Here is a 22,855-nt window from a genome sequence, read left to right on the forward strand (position 1 = left end):
ACCCCCCCAATATTTCAACATGAAAATCACAGTACATCAAATGAAAAATATGTAGAATTAATTTATTTTGCAACAATAAATTTGTTTCTAATCAAATATGAATAATTTAGACAAAAAAATACCCCCCCTCCATTGAACCGATTGGTAACGCCCAACCAATGCGCGTCGCATTTTCACCAAAACAACGCGAGTGGAGCTCTACTGTTTCAATGAGAGAGTACGGGTAGCGGCAAAAATGAAGAGAACCGCTTCTCAGCCAACTATATTAAACTGCTGGTGAAAGAGGGACGTTAAAATGAATAAAGCATGTACTGAGAAGGAGGTATGAAAACATTGTAATAGCTAAGTACACTCCACATATATTTTAGCTAGCTAATCCATTGCAATTTAGCCATAACTATCAGTGTAACTGTAACGTTAACCAGTTACCAAAACAGCCGTCTGTTTTGTTAGTTCATTTTTCAGTAGTGTCTGTAATTATCAATGACAAAATTATTCACATCAGTGTTTGTTTTCTTCCTAAATTAATCTGACTTTTGAACGAATTGGCTGAATGAACGATTTAAGTGACTCACATAATAAAAAAAGCGAATCGCTGCCGCCTACTGACGATTTCAATATTTAACAATTTCTTTCTTTTTAGAATCACTCAGTTATGTTAGAATTTGATGAATGATTATACATGCATTTCAGAAAGTTAAGGTGATGATAGATAGATAGATAGATAGATAGATAGATAGATAGATAGATAGATAGATAGATAGATAGATTATCCAATAACGCTACACATAAAACAGATTATTATTTTTAATTAAAAAAATAATAACAGGCAGCATACAAATGTTCAACCCCCCCAATGTTGAAACCAAATCTACGCCCTTGATTGATACAGTATTTGTAATATTTAAGGTATTTGTGCCCATCTCTAATTACAAGCCATTTCATTTTCAAACTAACTGGACCTGCTCAAATAAGACTAAAACTTTTCTCAGAAGTAGCCTATCACTTTTTTTTTTTTTTTTTGCCCTAGTGGCAGCTTTTGAACCCCTTTTCCCTGAGATTGCAGAAACAAAATATCTATCGTTTTCATTTTTTTGATTGACAAACAAGTGCAAAGACATTTATAAATGTTTCATTGTGGCTTAAGTGTCCAAATACTTTTAGGGCCCTCTGTATATGAACATTATCTAAATCTTTACTTTTCACCTAAATCGAAACAAAATTATGCCTAATCTACTATGAACATCTGTATGACAAATAAAACTTGTGTGGTTTGTGATCTATTTATCTAAGATGTGCACAAATTAGCATCATAGTGTTTGAATGAATGTGCTCGACTTAAACACAAAAGCAGATGATATTCTGTACAACTGACTAATGGATGATTTAATGGTTGTCAGCAAAAGCTCTTCTCAGGTCTCTGTAAAGCTCTTCCGTAAAACCAACCTCAGAAATGATCCAATTTGTGAAGCAGAAGCGAAAACAAAAAGATAAAAGAAACATTTCAGCAGATTACTTCTTGTTCCTCAGAACTTTTAAACATATTAAGAGTAAATAGTCATGACTGTATGAGAACCAGTGAGGAAAATAAAACAAATCACTCTGAAGTGAACATATAAAGTCATTGTGTTGGATTTGTGTGAGTGTCAGAGACTGTTGTAAAAGCAAAGTACAGGTCGTCAGTCCAGAAATGCTCATCCTCTGTTAGGGAATGAAAGGGCAGATATGATGGTTCTCAGATTATTGTAATCTGAGTAATGTGAATCTATAATCAGAACAATTTAGACTCCAGGATATTTTGTTGAATCCAAATTTACAGTGTCTCCTTCCTTTCCTGCTGATTCCTTTATATGTATTTGACATTCAGTCACTGACTCCATTCAGCCTCCCATTCAGACTCTCTCTACACAGAACCTGATGACACTCATCAAACCTCTCTGGATGATGAGGCTCAAACACATGTGTCATATTTCTGTTCTTCTCAGACAGAATGAGACGAGTGTCTGCTGTGTTTGGATCCAGTGGGAGATTAGTAGTATCTGAAGACAAGAAGAGAGAACAAAACAACATTAACCACATATATGTATGTGTATGAACATACACATAAAACAGCCGTTGCAATGGTGTCGAAGTGCATGAATAACAGTTGGTGGTCTGTCGAACGCCAATTCCACTGATTTGTTCTTCTTTAGACTGTTGAATTGTCACCGTCTGAACAAGCCCGACATAGAAGTTCCTTGCCATAGAAAAGCACCTGTTCAGCGGACAGCATCACAAGCTGCTATTGTGAATGCACCGCTCTGCTGCTTTATGTGTTCCTGTGAGAAGACGCACAAAAGCTGAGCTTGTGAGGCACTGTCAAAAGCTATTATGTATTGGCGCTGTTATATTGTTCATCCAAAGCATCACTGAAATATTTACTGTTTATTTTATTTATTTAAATTAAAAGTTAAATTCTGATCTATTATTCTACTGTTATATTTTTCAATGATCGAGTGACATTACAAAGTGAAACTTTTGCTGGTGTTTTTAATTGCATGGTTTTTAATTTAAAAAATCTTTCTGCTTTTATCATTTTTAGTGAAATTATTTGGTAGTCAGAGGTGTGTGTGTGTTTGGGGGAGGCAGATTTTTTTGAAAGGTTTAAAGGGGGCGAGTGCATTCTCAAGAGTACCCCCGGCCTGCAAATTATATTGGAATTGCTCCATTTATCATTATTATTATAATGCCCTCTGAGGGCAAAGGCCCTATTGTTTTCCTAAGGATTATTATGGCTCAAGCCCTGAAAGGGCAAAGTTTTCCTGAGGCCACCGGGTGGCGGTGGCCCTGGGTGTGAGGGCCCTTTCATTGCTGCTTGCAGCTTTGATTGAGACTGATATTGTAACAAAGTAAATAAGTAGGGCTGTCAAAATAACGCGTTAATTTCGATTAATTAATCTGAGAAAAAATAACGCGTTAAAAAAAATAATGCAGATTAATCCATTCCGTATTGAACCTGGAGCCTTTCAAAGTAAGCACCGTCTTTGCACTCTCTCTACCTCATACATAATAATCTAAATCAACTGACACAATGCTAAAAGTTCGTAAGACCGAATCCATGTTTCACGAGGCGCATTCGGAGAATGTTTTTCCTGAATAACCACTAGGGAAAAGTGCTCAAAAGAACGTCACTTCATCTTCTCTGACAGGCGCCCTGCACGTGCAGCTGACATAAACCACACTTTCAGTAAACAAAAAGAAAATCCTATCCAGTGGTGAAGTGTTTTCTGTGTTGACAAATCTTTTGCGATGTCCTAATAACAGTCGCGATTCGCACGCAATGCGTCAATGTCCGCTAATGTCCGATTCGCGACCTAATGACTCATTTGAACAGTTTCATTTCAATGAATCATGACAACAACTGATCGGTCCACACGATCTATAATGAATCATTTACTCAAACAACTCTGAAATGAGAACATAAGTGTGCATACCCCATTTAGCAAGAGTGGTTAGTAAAATTAGCCTTAATAATCCACAGTAGGCTATTTTCAGGTTATTTGAAGGACAATGTGTAGTAAATTATGCCTACCTATAAAATCAGTTTGTTTAGACTGGAGTGAGGTGAAACCAGAACAAAGCAAGTTGTTGTTAGCTAGGTGCATTCAATTGTATATGGTAGAAAATTATATTATTAATTAATATATCTTCTAAATGCTACTTTTTAATACTTTTCAGGTTTAGCAAAAAAGCATCTTCTCTTACATGGAGCTATAAAAATCACTTTTTTTCTTTCTTTTTTTTTTTGCAAAGAGGGCAAGAAAGAATTAGTGAGAGTGACGGGTACTTTATTGTCAGTATCGGGCTCGCAGATCACGTGGGTAGGGCACTTTTTACTGTTTGTGTGTATGACCATGTCTGTCACCACCGAAGACCATTTTTGACCCAGGAAAAACCCTGCATTGATTCATTTGAATTGAAATATTTAATACTTTCACAGCAAAAATTATGTATGCGATTAATTTAGATTAATTAATCACAGAGTATGTAATTAATTAGATAAAATTTTTTAATCGATTGACAGCCCTATAAATAAGTAATTTTTCACTCCACTGTACACTTGTAGATGGTAAGACTGAAATACAAACATTCACATGAAGAGATTAATCTTACTGCTTAACATACATGAGGTTGTTCAGTGCGCAGTTTGGATGCTTCATTAGATTATAGAGCATCTTGAGTCCTGAGGCTTTCGGGATGTAGCTCAGATCCAGCTCTCTCAGGTGTGAGGGGTTTGAACACAGAGCTAAAGCCAGATAATGACAGCCTTCATTTGTCACATCACAGTGACACAATCTACAAACACACAGAAAAAAATGAAGATATCTGTGATATTAAAACTCAAAACAAAAGCTTGTTAAATCCTTTGAATATTACTCATCCATTTAAAACAAACTGATCAGAGTTGAATATCTCTCATTTCATAAACTATAAGTTTTGCTGAAAGGAGAATATGGTCACCAGTTGATCTATACAGCCATCTACCAGATACTGAGGATCATAAGCAAATAAATTTGTATATCCTGAAGGAAACAGCCATGTTCAAATAAGTTTGGGTTTTAGGTTCTGAGTAAATGAATTGCTGGGAGTAACGCATTACAGTTATATATTACTTTTTGCTGTAACGCAGTAATATAACGCATTTCTAATAAAATGTTGGTAATATTATACTCATTACAATCTCAGTAATGCATGTTACAACAACGCATTTTAACCTGAAATTAAGTGGTGTTAGTTTTTTTTCTTCTTTTTAAGAATTTACCAGCAATGCAAGACATTCCAGCACCAGAGGAAAAAAATCTGCTCTGTGGGTAAAATAGTATGTTTATTTCCTGGTGCTGGAATTCGATAGTTGAGATGACTGCAGGTCTCGAGACGGACTCTATATTTGTGAGATGGACATACTCCCATTAATTTCAGTCTCTCAGAGAAAAGGACAAGTACGTAATAGTCAAGTGCAATCTATGTGCAACACTGAGGGAGCTCTCTACATCAAGATATAGCACGATTAACTTGAAGAAACACCTGGACCGGTGCCACGCTAATGTTTGTCTACGTTTGTGATTCTGACAGTGATTGTTACTTATTGTATTGTGCCATGAGCCTACCTACACAGTCATTATGCTACACCACATCGCCCTGCACTTGATATATAATGAGCAGCAATAAACTACATTTTAGCATTTTAGACTGCATTTTACTTCTGTAGTTATTTTGGTAAAAGAAACACAAAAGTAATGCAAAAGTAGTGTAACACATTACAATTCAGAGACAGTAATATTGTAATGTAACTAATTACTTTTAAATGACAGTAACTAGTAATTTATAATACATTACATTTTGGAAGTAACTTGCCCAACTCTGCTGTTGACACTCAACACATTGTTTTCTATACAACAATATTCTTCTTTCCTTTTAGAGAGAGTGATGCTTATACATACATATACAAAATTCACATATTAAAGAATTTACAAAACATTAAATATAATTATAATAGTCATTATTTACAATGCTTCATCATACTGAATGAATCCCAAACCTCAGTATCTCCAGCTGACAGTTTGGGCTCTTCAGTCCATCAGAGAGCAGCTTCACTCCCGAAACCTGCAGGGAATTGTAACTCATGTCTAGCTCTATCAGATGGGAGTTTGATGATTGTAGAACTGATGCCAAAATTTCACAGCACTGATCAGTGAAATGACAGCGTGCCAATCTGGACATAATAATAAAAAAAAACATAATAATTACACATTTATTCTTTATTTATTGACAAAATTGGAATGTACCTTGTATCGTTTTTAAAATATGTATGTTCTTTTAAAATTAAAGGTGAATTCATGTTGTCAGCAAAGTTATCTCTACAGTCATTTATCCGATCTTGATACACACACATCATGCAAAATCATGCAACACATCTGAAAGAATATACTATAGCAATAGCCCCAAGAAGTTGTGGTTTACAGTTTAGCTGATCTAAAATCACTGTTAAACATGGCTTCACTGGGCTTATTGCTTTTAAAAATTCAGATAATCTGGGCCAGTTGTTAAAAAAGTTTAATCTGGATCAAAAATATCTAGATTTGGAAATCTCATGTTTTTCTATCCAGGATCAGGTAATTCATTTTACTTTTGTGCCGTTTTTTTTTTTTAGATGACCAAATCTGGATTACCAGAGGTCCAAATGGTGTTACATTCACAATGAAGACTCCTATCTAAAGAACAACAGGTGGAAGGGGGGAAAGGCTTCCCCTGGTCCTGAGCCACCACTGTAGGTGTCTCATGTACAGCAGGCCAAAAGGTAATATGTTGGATGCTGCTGTCAAAATTCCCAGCACTCTCTGAACGTATTTGACAGTGATAGCTTGGCCTAGCTTGATGTTAGTGACTGCAGTTAAAATGGTCTCTATATGAGCAGGAGATAGCTTTGTCCACGTCATAGTAGAGTCCCACACTACCCCCAGAAATGTAGTTCTCTGCCCGGAAGACAGTGAGCTTTTCTTGAGATTGAGTCTCAAACCCAAGCATCTTATATGGCAAAGAACGACATCTCAATGCTGAACTTCCATTTCTTCCAACTGAGCTAGGATGAGCCAGTCATTGATATAATTCAGTGTAAGAATGCCCTGGAGTTTTGCGGAACTAGTGATGCATCCATACATTTTGTGAAAGTGTTAGAGGACAACGCTAGGCCCAACAAAAGAAACCGCTATTGGTACGCCTTTCCCCCAAAAGTGAACCAGTACAGACAAACCAGTCCTTCAGAGAAAACTGAGTGAATTTTTCTACAGATCTCATCTGAGGGAGCGAACTCAACAGGGCCCCAAAATCTTTGGGTGGACACTGCAATTTGCATTTGCTGGAAACCAATGCGTCCAGAGGCACAAGAGGTGGCAAGATGTGAAATGCTGTCGCTCCACCACAGTGAGGACCACCCTCAGAGGCCTGTGCATCGTGTCAGGACCTCCTTCCTGAAGCCTTCCTCGCCTGAATGACAGTTTGCAGATCTGTCTTCTGCTTGGAAGTATATAAATCTGATCTAAATCGCTATAACAACGCGTTAACATTTTACTAGCTTAACTTGTCATTCGTGCCTGCCGTCTTTTCTCTTGCGCGCTTCTTTTTCTACGAGTCCATCAAACAACTGTGGTAAGTCAGAATCAGTCTACAAACACAGTGAGTCATGTCATGCTCTCCTTTTATTATCACTTGCACTGCCTGTCACATGTTTAGTATGACTTAAAAGTTTTCGGTACGTATCCTAATGACAAAGATGTATTAGTAATGTTAAGAAGAGGATCTATGACCTCTGGAAGCATCTCTTTCAGTAGCTTAGTTGGTATAGGGTCTAACATACATGCTGTTAATTTAGATGATTTAATGAGTTAAGACAATTCTTCCTCTCCTATAGCAATGAATTAATAGAATTTTCCCTCAGGGACACTACAATGCACTGTCTGATGTGATACTGTAGTAGTTGATTGCATAGTTATAATTTTCTCTCTAATATTATCAATCTTGTAAGTGAGGAAGTTCATAAAGTCATTACTGCTGTTTGTGAATGTCTGGGGTTGAAGCTTTATTTCTCATTAATTTAGTCACTGTATCAAATAAATACAGAGAATTGTGGGGTTGTGTTTATTTGAAAAATAATCATATCTAGCAGTTTTTAAGGCATTTCTGTATTCAATCATGCTCTCTCTCCATGAAATGTGAAAAGCTAGTTTTGCTTTCTTCCAGCTGTGCTCCATTTTTCTGGCTGCTCTTTTAAGGGCCTGAGTGTGCTTGTTGTACCACAGTGTTGGACTATTTTCTTTCATCTTTTTTTAAGCGCAAAGGAGAAACTGAGTTTAAAGTGCTGGAAAAGAGAATCAAGGGTTTCTGTTGCAATATGGTTCTACCATATTTTAACCGGGAGTCGGCTTTGCAGCCTTGGCTAAATGAAGTACACATGAGACTAGATAATGATCTGAGATGTCATCGCTCTGCTGCAGAATTTCAACGGCATCAATATTGATTCCATGTGACATTATTAGATTTAAAGTATGATTATGACAATGATTGGGTCCTGACACGTGTTGCTGAGCTCCAATAGAGTTTAGAATATCTCTAAAAGCCAATCCCAGTGCTTCTTTTTCATTATCTACATGGATATTAAAATCACCAACAATAAGTAATGTATCCGCCGGTATTAACTCTGATAGAAAATCAGCAATTATTCAAAGGCAAATTATTTTAACTTGTAGATTTTAACTGACAGAAAGCCAACAAAAATAAGCCAACAAAAAACAACTACTTACAAAACAATGCTTTTTAAATTAACTTAAAACTATTGTTTATCAGGATATAGTCCCTAAAAATCTGCAACAAAATCTTGGAATAGCTTTAAAAGAGATAGATTGGAGTGAGAATGTTTGACATCGTACTTGCAAGTTCACACACCTGTTTAATGTTAATTTTAGTGATCTCGAAGTCGACCATCATTAGTGCTGACGTGAATAATAATCCTAAGACAATTTATGATTAGCATTAGCCAGCATTTTTAAATTTACTTTGATGTCAACTCCCGGCAAACATGTGACTATGGTGGCTGGTGTCTCTATTTTAATAGAATCATCAATAACTAGGGCACTTTCAGGGTTCACTTACAGGATTCTCAGTGGGTGTGTCACTGAGTGGGGAGAACCTTTTTGATTTTCTAATCAGAACGGAAGAGCTGTGTTTTGTCCCACAAATCGTGCTCCCCGAGCCTGGCCAATCTCATTGAACAACCCATTTTCAAGATTTGATCCAAGCATATAGCCGAAATCTGATTAGATTACTTTAGAACAACTGAGCCCAGTTTATTAGGAGAGAACTCCATTTACTGAACTGAGGTTGTCAGATGAGAAAGAGACACAAAATGTGCACAGCAATGGGTCTCCAGAACCGGAGCGGACAACCACTGTTTTTAGAATGTTTTACAAGACCTTTGAACATGACTGGGCCAATCATAATCAAGGACTGGAACAAACAGTTTTTAAAAACAGTTATTAAAAACATTTTCTAACACAGTTCAACTTATAACTCTGGTCCCATTTTTTGATTGGTCAATCTAGTGTTCCAGTGGTGATCTAGTAACAGCTGTGATGTGAAACAACTGTTCAGCAGCTACTGTGTTTGTCATTGCACAGAATCATAGAGAGCAGCTATTAACCTTACTTTTCATGTCACCACTAGATCTACAAGCAGATGCTTCATGGATTTAACTACTGAATGAATGAATGAATAGATAAACGAAAGAATCTCAAACCTCAGTATCTTCAGCTGACAGTTCGGGCTCTTCAGTCCATCAAAGAGCAGCTTCACTCCTGAATCCTGCAGATCATTGTCGCTCATGTCCAGCTCTATCAGGCGGGAGTTTGATGATTGTAGAACTGATGCCACAATTTCACAGCACTGACCAGTGAGTTTACAGCATTCCAATCTGAACAGAATAATAAAAAGCTGAACAATTACACATCCATTAACAATGGTGTAAGGCAGGAGTGGCTAAATTAATATATATATATATATATATATATATATATATATATATATATATATATATATATATATATATATATATTACGAGCTACAGGCAAAACAAGTGAAAAATGTCCATTTTGGACAAATCTGAGGTTTTCACAAAAATTATTTCATTAGGCCCTAGGTGTTGTTTAAGGATTGAATGAATCTCAAACCTCAGTATCTCCAGCTGAAAGAAGGGGGTCTTCAGTCCATCTGAGAGCAGCTTCACTCCTGAATCATGCAGGTCATTTTTACTCATGTCCAGCTCTATCAGACTGGAGTTTGGTGATTGTAGAACTGATGCCACAGTTTCACAACACTGACCAGTAAGATAACAGCGTTTCAACCTGAATAGAATAAAAAAAGATGGAAATTACACATCCATTTTTTTAAAATTTATATTACTTCAAAGCTTAATCTAAAGTTGAGAACAATAACATGATGGACCTTACAGGTTCTCTTTTGTTTTACTAAATACTAACAAGTCAAATTTGATGCTTTAATGAAAATGGATTAAAGAAAATCTGGCACTGGATTTCTAGTTAAACTGTTTTAAAATGACAAGCAAACAGTAGCTGTCCATCACATTCTCTTGGGCTATTGTTTTCACTCGGTTTATAAAACAAATCATAGGTTAGGTTGGGACAGATAATTCACAAATAAAAATGTTACTAGAATTTTGCTGAATTTGTGAATCTATAATGTTTATTTACATTAATCGGCACTAAAAAACAAGGAGAAATAACCGCATATGTGACCCTGGACCACAAAACCAGTCATAAGGGTAAATTTTTGGAAATTGATATTTATACATCATCTGAAAGCTGAATTAATACAATTTATATTGATATATGGTTTGTTAGGACAATATTTTGCTGACATACAACTATTTGAAAATCTGGAATCTGAGGGTGCAAAGAAATCAAAATATTGAGAAAATTGCCTTTAAAGTTGCCAAAAGAAGTATATTTACGGTAGGACATTTACAAAACATCTTCATGGAACATGATCTTTACTTAACATCCTAATGATTTTTGGGACAAAAGAAAAATCGATAATTTTGACCCATACAATGTATTGATGGCTTTTGCTACAGTTATAACCGTGCGACTTATGACTGGTTTTGTGGTCCAGGGTCACTTATACCATCGTAGACTCTGTAGCATCAGCCCTGATGTGCGGGAGTGACAGACTTTATTTATTTATATCAAATAACTTATTAATATTTTCTAAGTATTTCTCTTTTTTTGGTCTTATCATGTGAGGTGCAACACATTTGTTATTGATGCAGTAATATTAGGATATGTTTGTCAGATTACACAATCAGATCATTTTGTCATTGTCTTTAATTTCAAAACTCATATATAAGATAATTACATTGAATAATCTGATTGATTTGAGTAATCATACCTTATTGTGTATCAAATTAACAGAAAAAAACACATCTGAATCTCAAACCTCAGTATCTTCAGCTGACAGTTTGGGCTCTTCAGTCCATCAGAGAGCAGCTTCACTCCTGAATCCTGCAGCTTATTGTAACTCATGTCCAGCTCTATCAAGAGTGAGTTTGGTATCTGCAGGGCCAAAGCCACAGTTTCACAGCAGGTGTCATCAAGTTCACGTGAGGATAGTCTGTAATAACAGGATATTTGTCCATGGCATTTATTGTGTGCTTATCTTGTAGGAAGTAAATTACAGTTGGTACAAAATTCAGCTGCTAGAATACTGACTAAGACCAGTGCAAGGGAGCACATTACACCTACCCTGGAAAAATTGCACTGGTTTCCTGTTAGTTTACGTATTGATTTTAAAATTCTTATGCTCACTTATAAGGCCTTGAATAATTTGGCCCCTCAATATCTGCGTGAGCTTTTAACCCCCTACACTCCTACACGGGTTCTACGCTCATCTGAAGCTGGTCTTTTAACTGTCCAAACAACACGGCTAAAATCTATGGGTGATCGGGCTTTCTCTTCTTTGGCTCCTAAGTTGTGGAATTCCCTGCCCTCTGAGATTAGGAATGCAGAATCCCTTAGTGTTTTTAAATCGTCTCTTAAAACATATTATTTTAGGATAGCCTTTATGTGATTCTTGTGATTACGTTATTTGTTATTATATTGCCTTTCTATTTTATTTTATTTTTGGTATTTTTTGTTTGATTAGTTTTTACTGCCTGTACTGTTATGTGTATCTTTTTAATTTCATTTTGTATGTAAAGCGCTTTGAGATGCTACTTTTAAAGGCGCTATATAAAATAAAGTTTATTATTATTATTATTATTATTAGGAACAATGTGTGTAGTAACAATGAAGGGTTGTCATTTTTTTCTGTGAACATTCAAGCTTTCTGGGGGAAAAATGTCATGTATGCTGGAACTAATGTGACAGTTTATGTTGATGTTTATGTTTAGTAAATCCATTTTAGTAAATACAGCTTTTACTCTCCAAAATCAATAAAAACATGATACTCCACACTGCATCTTACACCAAAATTGATTTTCAGAGTTAAAAACTTTGGTTAAACAGCTGTCAGCAAGTTACTTACAATGCTCTTCTGCAACGTCTTACAGCTGGCAGGAGATTCACATGGCTTCCCGATGATGTCTTGTACATCATCAAGTTGAGCTCATCCAGCACCTCCTCTGACATCAGCACTACGTAAGCAATCAATGAGTACATGGAAGATGAGAGTCTTCTCCCTGGAGATGATCTGATGTATCTTTGGATTTCAGTATATAATGAATTGTCATTGAGCTCCAGTAAGCAGTAGAACAGGTTGATTGAAGTTTCAGGTGAGATGAGCTTCCTGCTTTGTAATTGTTCTTTAATGTGCTTGGTTACGACTGTGACGCTGTCTTTGCTGTCTTCAGTGTGTGTGAACAGGCCTCTAAGCAGTTTCTGATTCGATTCCAGTGAAATGCCCAGCAGAAACCGTAAAAATAGGTCTAAATGTCCTTTCTGACTTTCTATTGCTTTCTCAACAGCCATCTTTAGAAAATCATGTGAAGCACCTGTGTTGTAGAAAAACTGCAGCTCATCCATATTCTTGTTCAGGTAGCAGAGGAACACGTGCACTGCAGCGAGGAACTCTTGAACACTCAGATGCACAAAGCAGAAGACCTTCATCTCATGGAGTCCAGCTTCTTGTTGAAAGATCTCAGTGAGCATTCCTGTGGACTCAAAATCTTCACTTACATCGATACCACATGCTCTCAGATCGTTCTCATAGAACACAATGTTTTCTTTCTTCAGCTGTTCAAACGCTAGCTTGGCTAACTTCAAAATCATTGTTTTATTGGAATCTAAGAGCTTGGTATGTTCTCTTTCTGTTTTTCTGTCACACTTCTGGCTCTTCATGTTCATCTGTATCAACAGGAAGTGGATGTACATTTCAGTGAGTGTTGTGTTGATGTTATCTGCATTGTTCACAATAGGAATATCCTGAAGAACAGTGGCTGTGATCCAACAGAACACAGGAATGTAACACATGATGTACAGACTACGAGATTTCTTAATGTGTGAGATAATTTTGGAGGCCTGAGTCTCATCTTTGATTCTCTTTCTGAAATACTCCTCCTTCTGCCGGTCAGTGAATCCTCGCACCTCTGTGAACAACCCTACATACTCAGGAGGGATCTGATTGGCTGCTGCTGGTCGTGAGGTCACCCAGACGCAAGATAATGGAAGCAGAGTCCCATTCACCAGACTTGCAAACAGTTCATCTACAGATGATCGCTCCTCAACACACGTCACCATTCCACTGTCAAAATCCAAAGTCAGTCGACTCTCATCCAGTCCATCAAAGATAAACGCAAGCTTACAACTATATATCTTACATATCTTTGTTGTTTCCAGGTCCTTCAGTTCAGGATTAAATCTCTGCAGAAACTCATGCAGACTGATCTCTCTGTCTTTAATGCAGGTAATCTTTCGGAATGGAAGCAGGAAAACACAGTCTATATCCTGATTGGCTTTTCCTTCTGCCCAGTCCAGAATGAACTTATGCACTGATACAGTTTTTCCAATGCCGGCGATGCCTTTGGTCAGCACAATCTTTTTCTTATTTTTGTTCAGACTAAATACATCATTGCATTTGAATGACCTGTCTTGTGATTTATGGGGTTTAATGGCTTTATCAATCTGCAGAATCTCATGTTCTTGATTGACTTCTTTAAGATCCCCCTCCGTAATGAAGAGTTCTGTGAAAACATCCTTGAGATGTGCTTCGTTTTCCTTTTTACACTCAAAAATGTGTTTGACTTTCTCCTTCGCGTTCATTTTGTGAGTTTTCAAGAATTCCCGCAGCCAGACATCATCTGTTATAAAAAAATAAATAAACAGGAAAAGGTATAAACAAAACAACATTAGAAAATTAAACACAAAGGTTTTTCAGATTAGCATAAAATCAACGGGTGCAAACATATGGTATTTAAATTCATTGTACTGAAAGCAGTTCTGTTCTTTACTGAGATCAATATACATCAAACATGCTAAAATAATTTCTGGTCCCACTGTAAGTTTGTGTTTAAGGATAATTCACCTTGTTTTTTTGTGTGTTTCTCAGTGGATTCTAATGATTTTTGCACTGTTAAGAGGGAGAAAAAAAGAGACTTTATGTTAATCAAAGTATTCTGTATCGTGTTTCAACACTACATTAAGCAACACAACTATTATACTATTAACTAAATCAGCATATTAGAATGATTTTCTGAAGGATCATGTGACACTGAAGACTAGAGTAAGGATGCTGAGTAATGATGCTGAAAATTCAGCTCTGAAACTTTTCCTGTGTTGGCAACATAGAAACATGGGGGCAGTCATTGACCTAATGATTAGACAGTCAGACTGGTAAACCGAAGGTCTAGGGTTCGATTCTCAATACTGGTAGGAAATGACAGAGGTGCCCCTGAGCAAGGCACCTATCACCCCAATCACGCTTTCCTGTAGCTCAGTGGTTAGAGCGTGGCACTAGCAATGCCAAAGGTCATGGGTTCGATCCCAGGGATTGCACATACTCAGATACAAATGTATAGTATAATGCAATGTAAGTCGCTTTGGATAAAAGCATCTGCCAAATGCATAAATATAAATATAAATATATAAACAATCGCTCCCTGGACGCCACAGCAAAAATTGGCTGCCCACTGCTGCAGGTGTGTGTGCACTAACTTGGATAATTTAAATGGGCCAGATTTTGAGTATGGGTTACCATACTTGACCTTCACACATCACTAAAAATTAATTTTTACAATTTTCACAATATTTTAACTATTTTTGATCAAATAAATGCAGGCTTACAACATAAGAATCTTTTATAAAATTGAATCTATGCTGCCTCTCGTTCTTTATTCTTTCTTTATTACCTTCAGTGTACTTGTTCTGTAACTCTTCAGCCAGCTGGTTCTGGTTCATCTTCCTCAGAATGTTCAATGTGATCTTCACAGCTTCTTCAGGTCCAAAACGCTCCATCATTATGTCCACTATGTCAGTGGCATCAGCATTCTCCAGTTTACCAGCTCCAATGGGTCCATCTTGTTTTAAGCGACTCCTAAATTTCTTTAGATTGTCTCGTTCTAGGTCTTCTAGAATATCTTGAAGCAGCTCTAAAACAGTTGCCATCTTCCTTCATGAACTGTTGGAGCAAAGAAAAAGTCTAATAGTTGCACTTTTATAGCAGATATTTATGCAGTATTTGCTAATAAATGTGCCTAATGTAATTACACTGTGATCAGATCAACAATTATGAAGTATTAAAAAGATAAAGACGGATATGCGATCAAGATTCAGATTTTAATCGGCTGGCTATGGATATGAAATATCGTTTTAAACAAAGAGGTTATCAAAAAAGAGTGGTTGATCAAGCTTTGAATAAAGTGACACTACTACAACAGGATGACCTACTTAAAAAGAAAAGTAAGAAGAACAGCTCCACTCGACCGTGTTTTGTTATGGAATTTAGTACTGTCTCACATCAGATTAAGCGTATAATAAATAGGAACTGGGGAATTATCCAAAGTGATCCAAGTCTATGTGAGATTTTTCAGGAGCCTCCAATTGTGAGCTACATAAAGGCTCCTACAATTAAAGACAGAGTTGTGAGAAGTTACTTGCCTGCTACGAAACAAACAACATGGACAGAGAAATACGAGGAATGTTTAAGTGTGGACACCGCAATCACTGTGAGAATGTAATTCAAACCAAATCATTTGTAGATTGTGTGCACAAAGAAAATGTATTCAATTAATTTTTTTATTAATTGTAAAAGTACATATGTAATTTATAGGCTTCAATGTCCTTGTAACTGTTTTTATGTGGGTCAGACTAAGCGTTGACTGCAAGATAGATTATGGGATCACAAAAATGCAATTCGTACAAAAAAACAAAGATTACCACATGGCAGTACATTATGCATCTGTACATGATTCCATTCTGTCTATTTTAAAATTATTGGTTTGGAAATTGTAACTGGATCTATCAGAGAGGGCGATAGATTACAAAGACTTTTACAAAGTGAAGCCTTTGGGATTTTTCAGTTAAAAGCTACCATTTTTCCTGGGTTGAATGAAGAATTAGAACGTCTCGGTTACATAGGTAACCCTCGTTCCCTGAAGGAGGGAACGGAGACGTACGTCGGACAGACCGACGAATAGGAATCTCGCTAGAGAGGCCAATCTACTTCGAGTGTAACTAAACGAGCCAATGCACATTGGCATGCAATCATATGCATCAGCTGCTTGCCTCGCAGCGCGGGTATATAATGAGCAGCAGGTGCGTTGCATCTTCAGGTTTTCGCTGAGGAGCCGAACCGAGCAGGCGGCAGCATCAGCAGGACAACGCCTGTGGCGACGGGACGTACGTCTCCGTTCCCTCCTTCAGGGAACGAGGGTTACCTATGTAACCGAGACGTTCCCATTCAGTCGGTCACGTTCGACGTACGTCGGACAGACCGACGAATAGGAATCCCTACCAAAGCGCCACAGGAGCTGCCCTCTTCCAGCGCTCTGACGTGAGCCACCTGAACCCCCTTGCCTAAGGACGGTGGGACCAGGCTCACGCAGAGAGGGTCGATCACTGTTGTTCCCAAAACCCACTCAGTGCGACAATTGGATAACGCTGGGAAAGCGTAGCCTTACATGCGATAAGGAACGCTGCGGAAGCCATATCCTTCCCCGAAGGAGTTATATGGATAAGTACATATGGACTAACCTTGTAGGTTGTACAACATATGGAAGAACTGGGGTGACTCCACTCGATGAGAGATGGGTTCTCCCAGAGGGAAAGACACGGGCTTCGTTTAGGAGCAGCCGTGGAAAAAGCCATATGGGATCCCCGTAGGGTCACACATATGGAACCCAGCCTAAATCCGGTTCTCAAGGATACAACGGAGTATAGGCCTGGCGCCAGACGCTCCGCCACGTCGGCTGCCGAAGGGTAACCGGAGGACTCAACAGGGTCTGCCCGTAGGGACTCTCTGGAGAATAGAATGCGCATGTAGCGCAGCAAGCCGACACTAAGCCGGGGCCTCTCCGTGCCTCTGACCTGAGGCGAGAACACGGGAGGAGACCGGCTCGACACGAAGGCTATAGTATCTAGCGAACGTGTTAGGTGTCGCCCAGCCCGCAGCTCTACAAATGTCTGTTAGCGAGGCGCCACGAGCCAGCGCCCAGGAGGATGCCACACCTCTCGTGGAGTGGGCATGCAACCTGAGCGGGCAGGGCACGCCCTGAGCTTGGTAAGCCAGGGCGATGGCATCCACTATCCAGTGGGCCATCCTCTGCTTGGAGACAGCCTTTCCCTTCTGCTGGCCTCCGTAACAGACAAAGAGCTGGTCTGAGGTCCTGAAGCTTCGAGTTCTGTCTAAGTACAGTCGCAAGGCGCGAACTGGACAGAGCAAAGCCAGGGCTGGGTCTGCCTCCTCCGAGGGCAGCGCTTGCAGGCTCACTACCTGGTCCCTGAAGGGAGTGGTAGGAACCTTGGGCACGTAGCCAGGCCGGGGTCTCAGTACCACGTGGCTGTCACCCGGCCCGAACTCTAGGCACGATTCGTCGACCGAAAATGACTGCAGGTCCCCTACCCTCTTGATGGAGGCCAATGCCAACAGCAGCAAAGTCTTCATAGAGAGAATCTTTAAGTCTGCTGACAGCAAAGGCTCAAAGGGAGCAATCTGGAGTGCTCTGAGCACCAGAGTAAGGTCCCAAGAGGGTATGGAGGGGGGACGAGGAGGATTTAACCGTCTCGCCCCCCTAAGGAACCTGATGACCAGGTCGTGCTGACCAACAGATTTGCCATCTATGTGGTCGTGGTAAGCGGATATGGCAGCAGTATGGACTTTGAGGGTGGAGGGGGACAGCCTACACTCCAACCCTTGCTGCAAGAAGGAAAGCACGACTCCGATCGAGCATCTTCGGGGGTCTTCTCGACGAGAAGAACACCACTCGACGAACAGGTTCCACTTCGAGGCGTAAGCACGTCTCGTAGACAGTGCACGTGCCGAACTGATGGTGTTAAGTACCTCAGGGGTAAGTCACCTAGAACCTCCGCGTCCCGTCCAGGGACCAGACATGGAGTTTCCAGAGGTCTGGACGCGGGTGCCAAAGAGTGCCCCATCTCTGAGAGAGGAGGTCCTTCCTCAGAGGGATGGGCCAGGGAGGGGCTGTCGCGAGGAGTGAGAGTTCTGGGAACCAGGTCCGGTTGGGCCAGTAAGGCGCAACTAACAAGACCTGCTCCTCGTCCTCCCTGACTTTGCACGGGGTCTGTGCAAGTAGGCTCACTGGGGGAAACGCATATTTGCGCAGGCCCCGGGGCCAGCTGTGAGCCAGTGCATCTGTCCCGAGTGTTCCCTCGGTCAGAGAGTAAAACAACTGGCAGTGGGAGGTTTCTGGTGAGGCAAACAGGTGTACCTGAGCCTCTCCGAACTCTCTCCAGATCAGCTGAACCACCTGGGGGTGGAGTCGCCACTCTCCGGGCAGCGCAGCTCGTGATAGCTCGTCGGCCACACGGTTGAGCACACCGGGGACATGAATGGCGCGAAGTGACCTCAGATGCTTCCGACTCCACAGGAGGAGATGGCGGGCGAGTTGCGTCATGCGACGGGAGCGTAGACCACCTTGACGGTTGATGTACGCAACGGTCGCAGTGTTGTCCGTACGGACCAGTACATGCTTGCCCTGAAGCAGGCCTTTGAGGCGGCTCAGAGCAAGGCGTACTGCCAGCAACTCGAGGCAATTGATGTGCCAATGCAGATGGGGTCCCGTCCAAACCCCTGAGACTGCATGCCCGTTGTACGTGGCACCCCAGCCGGTGGCAGAAGCATCTGTGAACACCACAGCATGCCGGGACACTTGTTTTAGGGGCACTCCTGCCCGAAGAAACAAAGGGTCCGACCACGGACTGAAGGTTCGGCGGCACTCCTGAGTGATTGGCACCCGGAACGTGCCGCGTTGCCACGCCCATCTCGGGACTCGGCCCTGAAGCCAGTGCTGAAGCGGTCTCATATGAAGCAGACCGAGCGGTGTTACAGCCGCTGCAGCCGCCATATGCCTCAGGAGCCTCTGAATGAACTTCAGTGGGACCGCAGTCCTGCCATTGAACGTATTCAGGCAGTTCAACACCGACCGAGCACGTTCCTCTGTGAGGCGTGCTATCTGTTCGACCGAATCCAACTCCATACCGAGAAAAGAGATCCTCTGCACCGGGGCGAGTTTGCTCTTTTCCCAGTTGACCTGAAGCCCCAACTGGCTGAGGTGACTGAGCACCAAATCCCTGTGTTCGCACAACTGATCCCGAGACTGTGCTAGGATAAGCCAGTCGTCTAGATAGTTGAGAATGCGAACACCCTGTTCTCTCATGGGAACAAGGGCTCCCTCCACGACTTTCGTGAAGACGCGGGGAGACAGGGCCAGCCCGAAGGGTAGGACTCTGTACTGATATGCTCGACCTTCGAACGCGAATCTCAGGAATGGCCTGTGTCGCGGAAGAATCGAAACATGGAAGTACGCGTCCTTCAGGTCGATCGCTGCAAACCAATCTCGGGGACGGATGCACTCGAAAATGCGTTTCTGCGTGAGCATTTTGAACGGTAGCTTGTGAAGGCTCCGATTCAAAACTCGCAGGTCCAAGATCGGTCGTAACCCGCCGCTTTTCTTGGGTACAATGAAGTAGGGGCTGTAGAACCCCGACCTCAAATCGGCTGGAGGGACCGGCTCTATCGCGTCCTTCGCCAGTAGGACTGCGATCTCCGCACGCAGAACAGGGGCATCGGCATCTTTCACTGTAGTGAAGAGGATGCCCCTGAACTTGGGGGGCGCCGGGCGAACTGAATCGCATAGCCGAGCCTGATGGTCCGAAGGAGCCAGCGAGACGGACTGGGGAGCGCTAGCCAGGCTCCCAGAGACCGCGCAAGCGGCACCAAGGGGACCACCGGCGTACCCGCCGCGGGGCAGCGAGGTGGAACGCAGGGACGCGGCCCGGGAGGCTCTCTGTGTGAGGCGGCCCGAAGCGGGGTCACAGTGTGCTGTGCAACACTTACCTGCTTCCACGGGTGGACAGAGGGAGCAGTCGAGGTTTTGCCTACCTGCTGCTCGCTGCTGTCCGCTGGCGACAGAAGAGGTGGATGAGAGTGGTGAGGTTCTAGCCCTCCCACTGCTCTCCGAGCCCTCTTCGGACCCGGAGATAGAGGAAACTGCTCTTTTATTGAAAATTTGGGTACCGCTGGCCGTTGAGCCAGCGGCGGAACAAAAAGGGGAAACAAAAGATTCTCCACCCGGCCCTCCTCCGGGGGAAGGAGCGGTGCGGTCACCACCTCCTGAAGAGCAGTCCCGTCCATCTCCGGGTCGCCCGTCCTAGGGCCGCTTGGACTTGGCCTTGCCACCCTTCTTCTTAGGGGGTGGCTGGACGGGCTGGGCACCCCGCCCGCGACCGGCTCCACGACGCCGCTTGGATGGAGGCTGCTGCTGCTGGGGCGTCGGAGCGGGGGCGGCTGCAGGGGGGCGCCCTCGGCGACGGGCAGTCTGAGGTGCCGCCGGCGGTGGAGGTGCAGCAGCTGACCGCCTCGGCAGGATGTGACTGATCGCCTCTGACTGCTTTTGTACAGCCGAGAACTGTTGGGCAAAGTTCTCGACCGCGTCGCCGAAGAGGCCGGGACACGGGGGAATTAAGAAACCTGACTTTGTCGGTATCCCTCATGTCCGCAAGACACAGCCAGAGATGGCGTTCCTGGACCACCATGGTGGACCCACTGACCGCGCCGTAACCTTCGTCGCTCGGAGCGCGAGGTCCGTCGCGGCACGAAGTTCTTGTAGAACTTGCGGATCGTGACCACCCTCGTGCAGGTCCTTCAGTGCCTTGGCCTGATGGACCTGCAACAACGCCATAGCGTGTAAGGCGGAAGCGGCTTCCCCACAGGCCTGATAAGCCTTGCCGGTAAGATCCGACGAGTACTTACAGGCCCGGGAAGGGAGAGACGGCTCCCCCCGCCAGGTGGAGTTAGGGCACAGTTGCATAGCAACGGCCCGTTCCACAGGGGGTATGCGCGTATAACCCTTAGCCGCTCCACCATCAAGGGTGGTGAGGGAGGAGGACCCACCGACACGGCTTCGGGCAGTAAAAGGTGCCGTCCACGTGCCAGTGAGCTCTTCATGCACCTCCGGGAAGAAAGGCACTGGGGTGGGGGGCTGAGAACCAGCCCTTGCCACCCCGAGATACCAATCATCCAACCTCGAGGGCTCGGGACACGGTGGAGGGTTCCACACGAGCCCGACCCTGTTGGCGGCCCGGGAAAGCATAGCCATCATTTCCGGGTCTGAATCGGGCACAGTCGTCACTCCCGAGGGAGGCAGCTGCGCCGAATCGTCATCCCCCGAAGCGTCAGGCTCACCCTCCGATGCAGCGATCGACATCCGGTCAACATCCGGCTCAAATAAAAAAGGCAAAGAAAAACAAAGGAGAAATCGGCCCCGCTGCTGCGCTGTCCGCCTGCACCGCAACCAAGAGACGTCTCGAAGAGCAGACTAGTTCACACTCGTGGTTTCAGTAGCTATCTTCTTCAGTGTTGAGAAGGTTTGGCTCCGAAGCGAAAAGCTGAAGATGCAACGCACCTGCTCATTATATACCCGCGCTGCGAGGCAAGCAGCTGATGCATATGATTGCATGCCAATGTGCATTGGCTCGTTTAGTTACACTCGAAGTAGATTGGCCTCTCTAGCGAGATTCCTATTCGTCGGTCTGTCCGACGTACGTCGAACGTGACCGACTGAATGGGAACTTCATTTTTGTAAAAGCATTACCATTACCATTATGATTGTTATTATTAATATTATTTATTATTATTATTATTTGATGTATGTGATTACTGATTATACTTTGTAATAGTTAATGATATTATTGGTCCCCCTGTAATGGTCTTTTTGGTTTCTCCCATTTCTACTGGGCAATTAATTACACCTACACCTGTGACTAATTTTGTACCTGACACAGGCCGAAATGCATCAGTGTGCAGTGTTTTAGTCATTTTTTAATGTTTCTAAAGTAAGCCATGTTTGAATAAAGGCTTTTAAATATAACTGGAAGAAGTGCCTTGAATTTTTATTTATTAGATACAAGCTTGAACCCAACCAAAGAGCACCTTCTGGGACACTTAAACGGAAGTCCTTTCAGCATGAAGTGCCCCAAGATTTTCATCTTTAAACTTTTAAGGGCTGAAACAAATTCTTCAGGTTTTTCATCCTCTTTAGTTTAAGATTCTATGCTCATTATTAGATTATTTTGGTCTGAAAGATTCAGTCAGACTTTTGTATCAAGGATCATGATTAGACTCAAGTAGTTTCACATTTTGACCTAGTTGTCGTTGAAGACTTCTTTCACATTTGAAACCAGACTACAATAAAAAAAATAGAAAGTGAAAATACTGAAAGTTAATATAGTGATTGTGAATGATACTAATTGATACTAAAAATTAGGAATAATAACTTTTCCCTGTACAAAACTACATGGAACACACACACACACACACACACACACACACACTAATATCTGTCAGAGTGTTTTTTATTTAAGTCTCTTGTTGAGAAACAAAGGTTTTAATTGCTTTAGTGTCATAGACTTTAGTCAGGACAGACCCATATTTAATGTTTAACAGAAATGGAAATGAGTCTGTGAGGGAGACTGTATAAATAAAGTGTTCAATGGATTATACAGTTGTTTAACAACATGCTGATTGTTCGACTCACAAAACATCTTTTATAAAACATTCTTGAAAATGACATGTGATCTAC

General features: G+C 41.8%; 1 protein-coding gene across 2 annotated transcripts in view; it reads right to left on the reverse strand.

Annotated features, from left to right (window-relative positions):
* Window positions 1-22,855, reverse strand: part of LOC137010623 (NACHT, LRR and PYD domains-containing protein 3-like) — a 27,846-nt gene continuing 4,991 nt past the window's right edge. The window contains exons 4-12 of one of the 2 annotated variants that reach the window (XM_067372761.1): window positions 14,948-15,216; window positions 14,125-14,169; window positions 12,130-13,900; window positions 11,044-11,217; window positions 9,759-9,932; window positions 9,329-9,502; window positions 5,579-5,752; window positions 4,165-4,335; window positions 1-2,039 (exon numbers count right to left, since the gene is read on the reverse strand). In XM_067372761.1, the coding sequence (XP_067228862.1) occupies window positions 2,030-2,039; window positions 4,165-4,335; window positions 5,579-5,752; window positions 9,329-9,502; window positions 9,759-9,932; window positions 11,044-11,217; window positions 12,130-13,900; window positions 14,125-14,169; window positions 14,948-15,203 (2,949 nt within the window). In that variant the 5' untranslated portion in view covers window positions 15,204-15,216 and the 3' untranslated portion in view covers window positions 1-2,029. Of the gene's footprint in view, window positions 2,040-4,164; window positions 4,336-5,578; window positions 5,753-9,328; window positions 9,503-9,758; window positions 9,933-11,043; window positions 11,218-12,129; window positions 13,901-14,124; window positions 14,170-14,947; window positions 15,217-22,855 lie in introns of those variants that run through there. The other variant, XR_010893389.1, reaches the window with a different exon arrangement.

The sequence above is a fragment of the Chanodichthys erythropterus genome, chromosome 21 (assembly GCF_024489055.1).
Source record: "Chanodichthys erythropterus isolate Z2021 chromosome 21, ASM2448905v1, whole genome shotgun sequence".
Taxonomy (NCBI): domain Eukaryota; kingdom Metazoa; phylum Chordata; class Actinopteri; order Cypriniformes; family Xenocyprididae; genus Chanodichthys; species Chanodichthys erythropterus.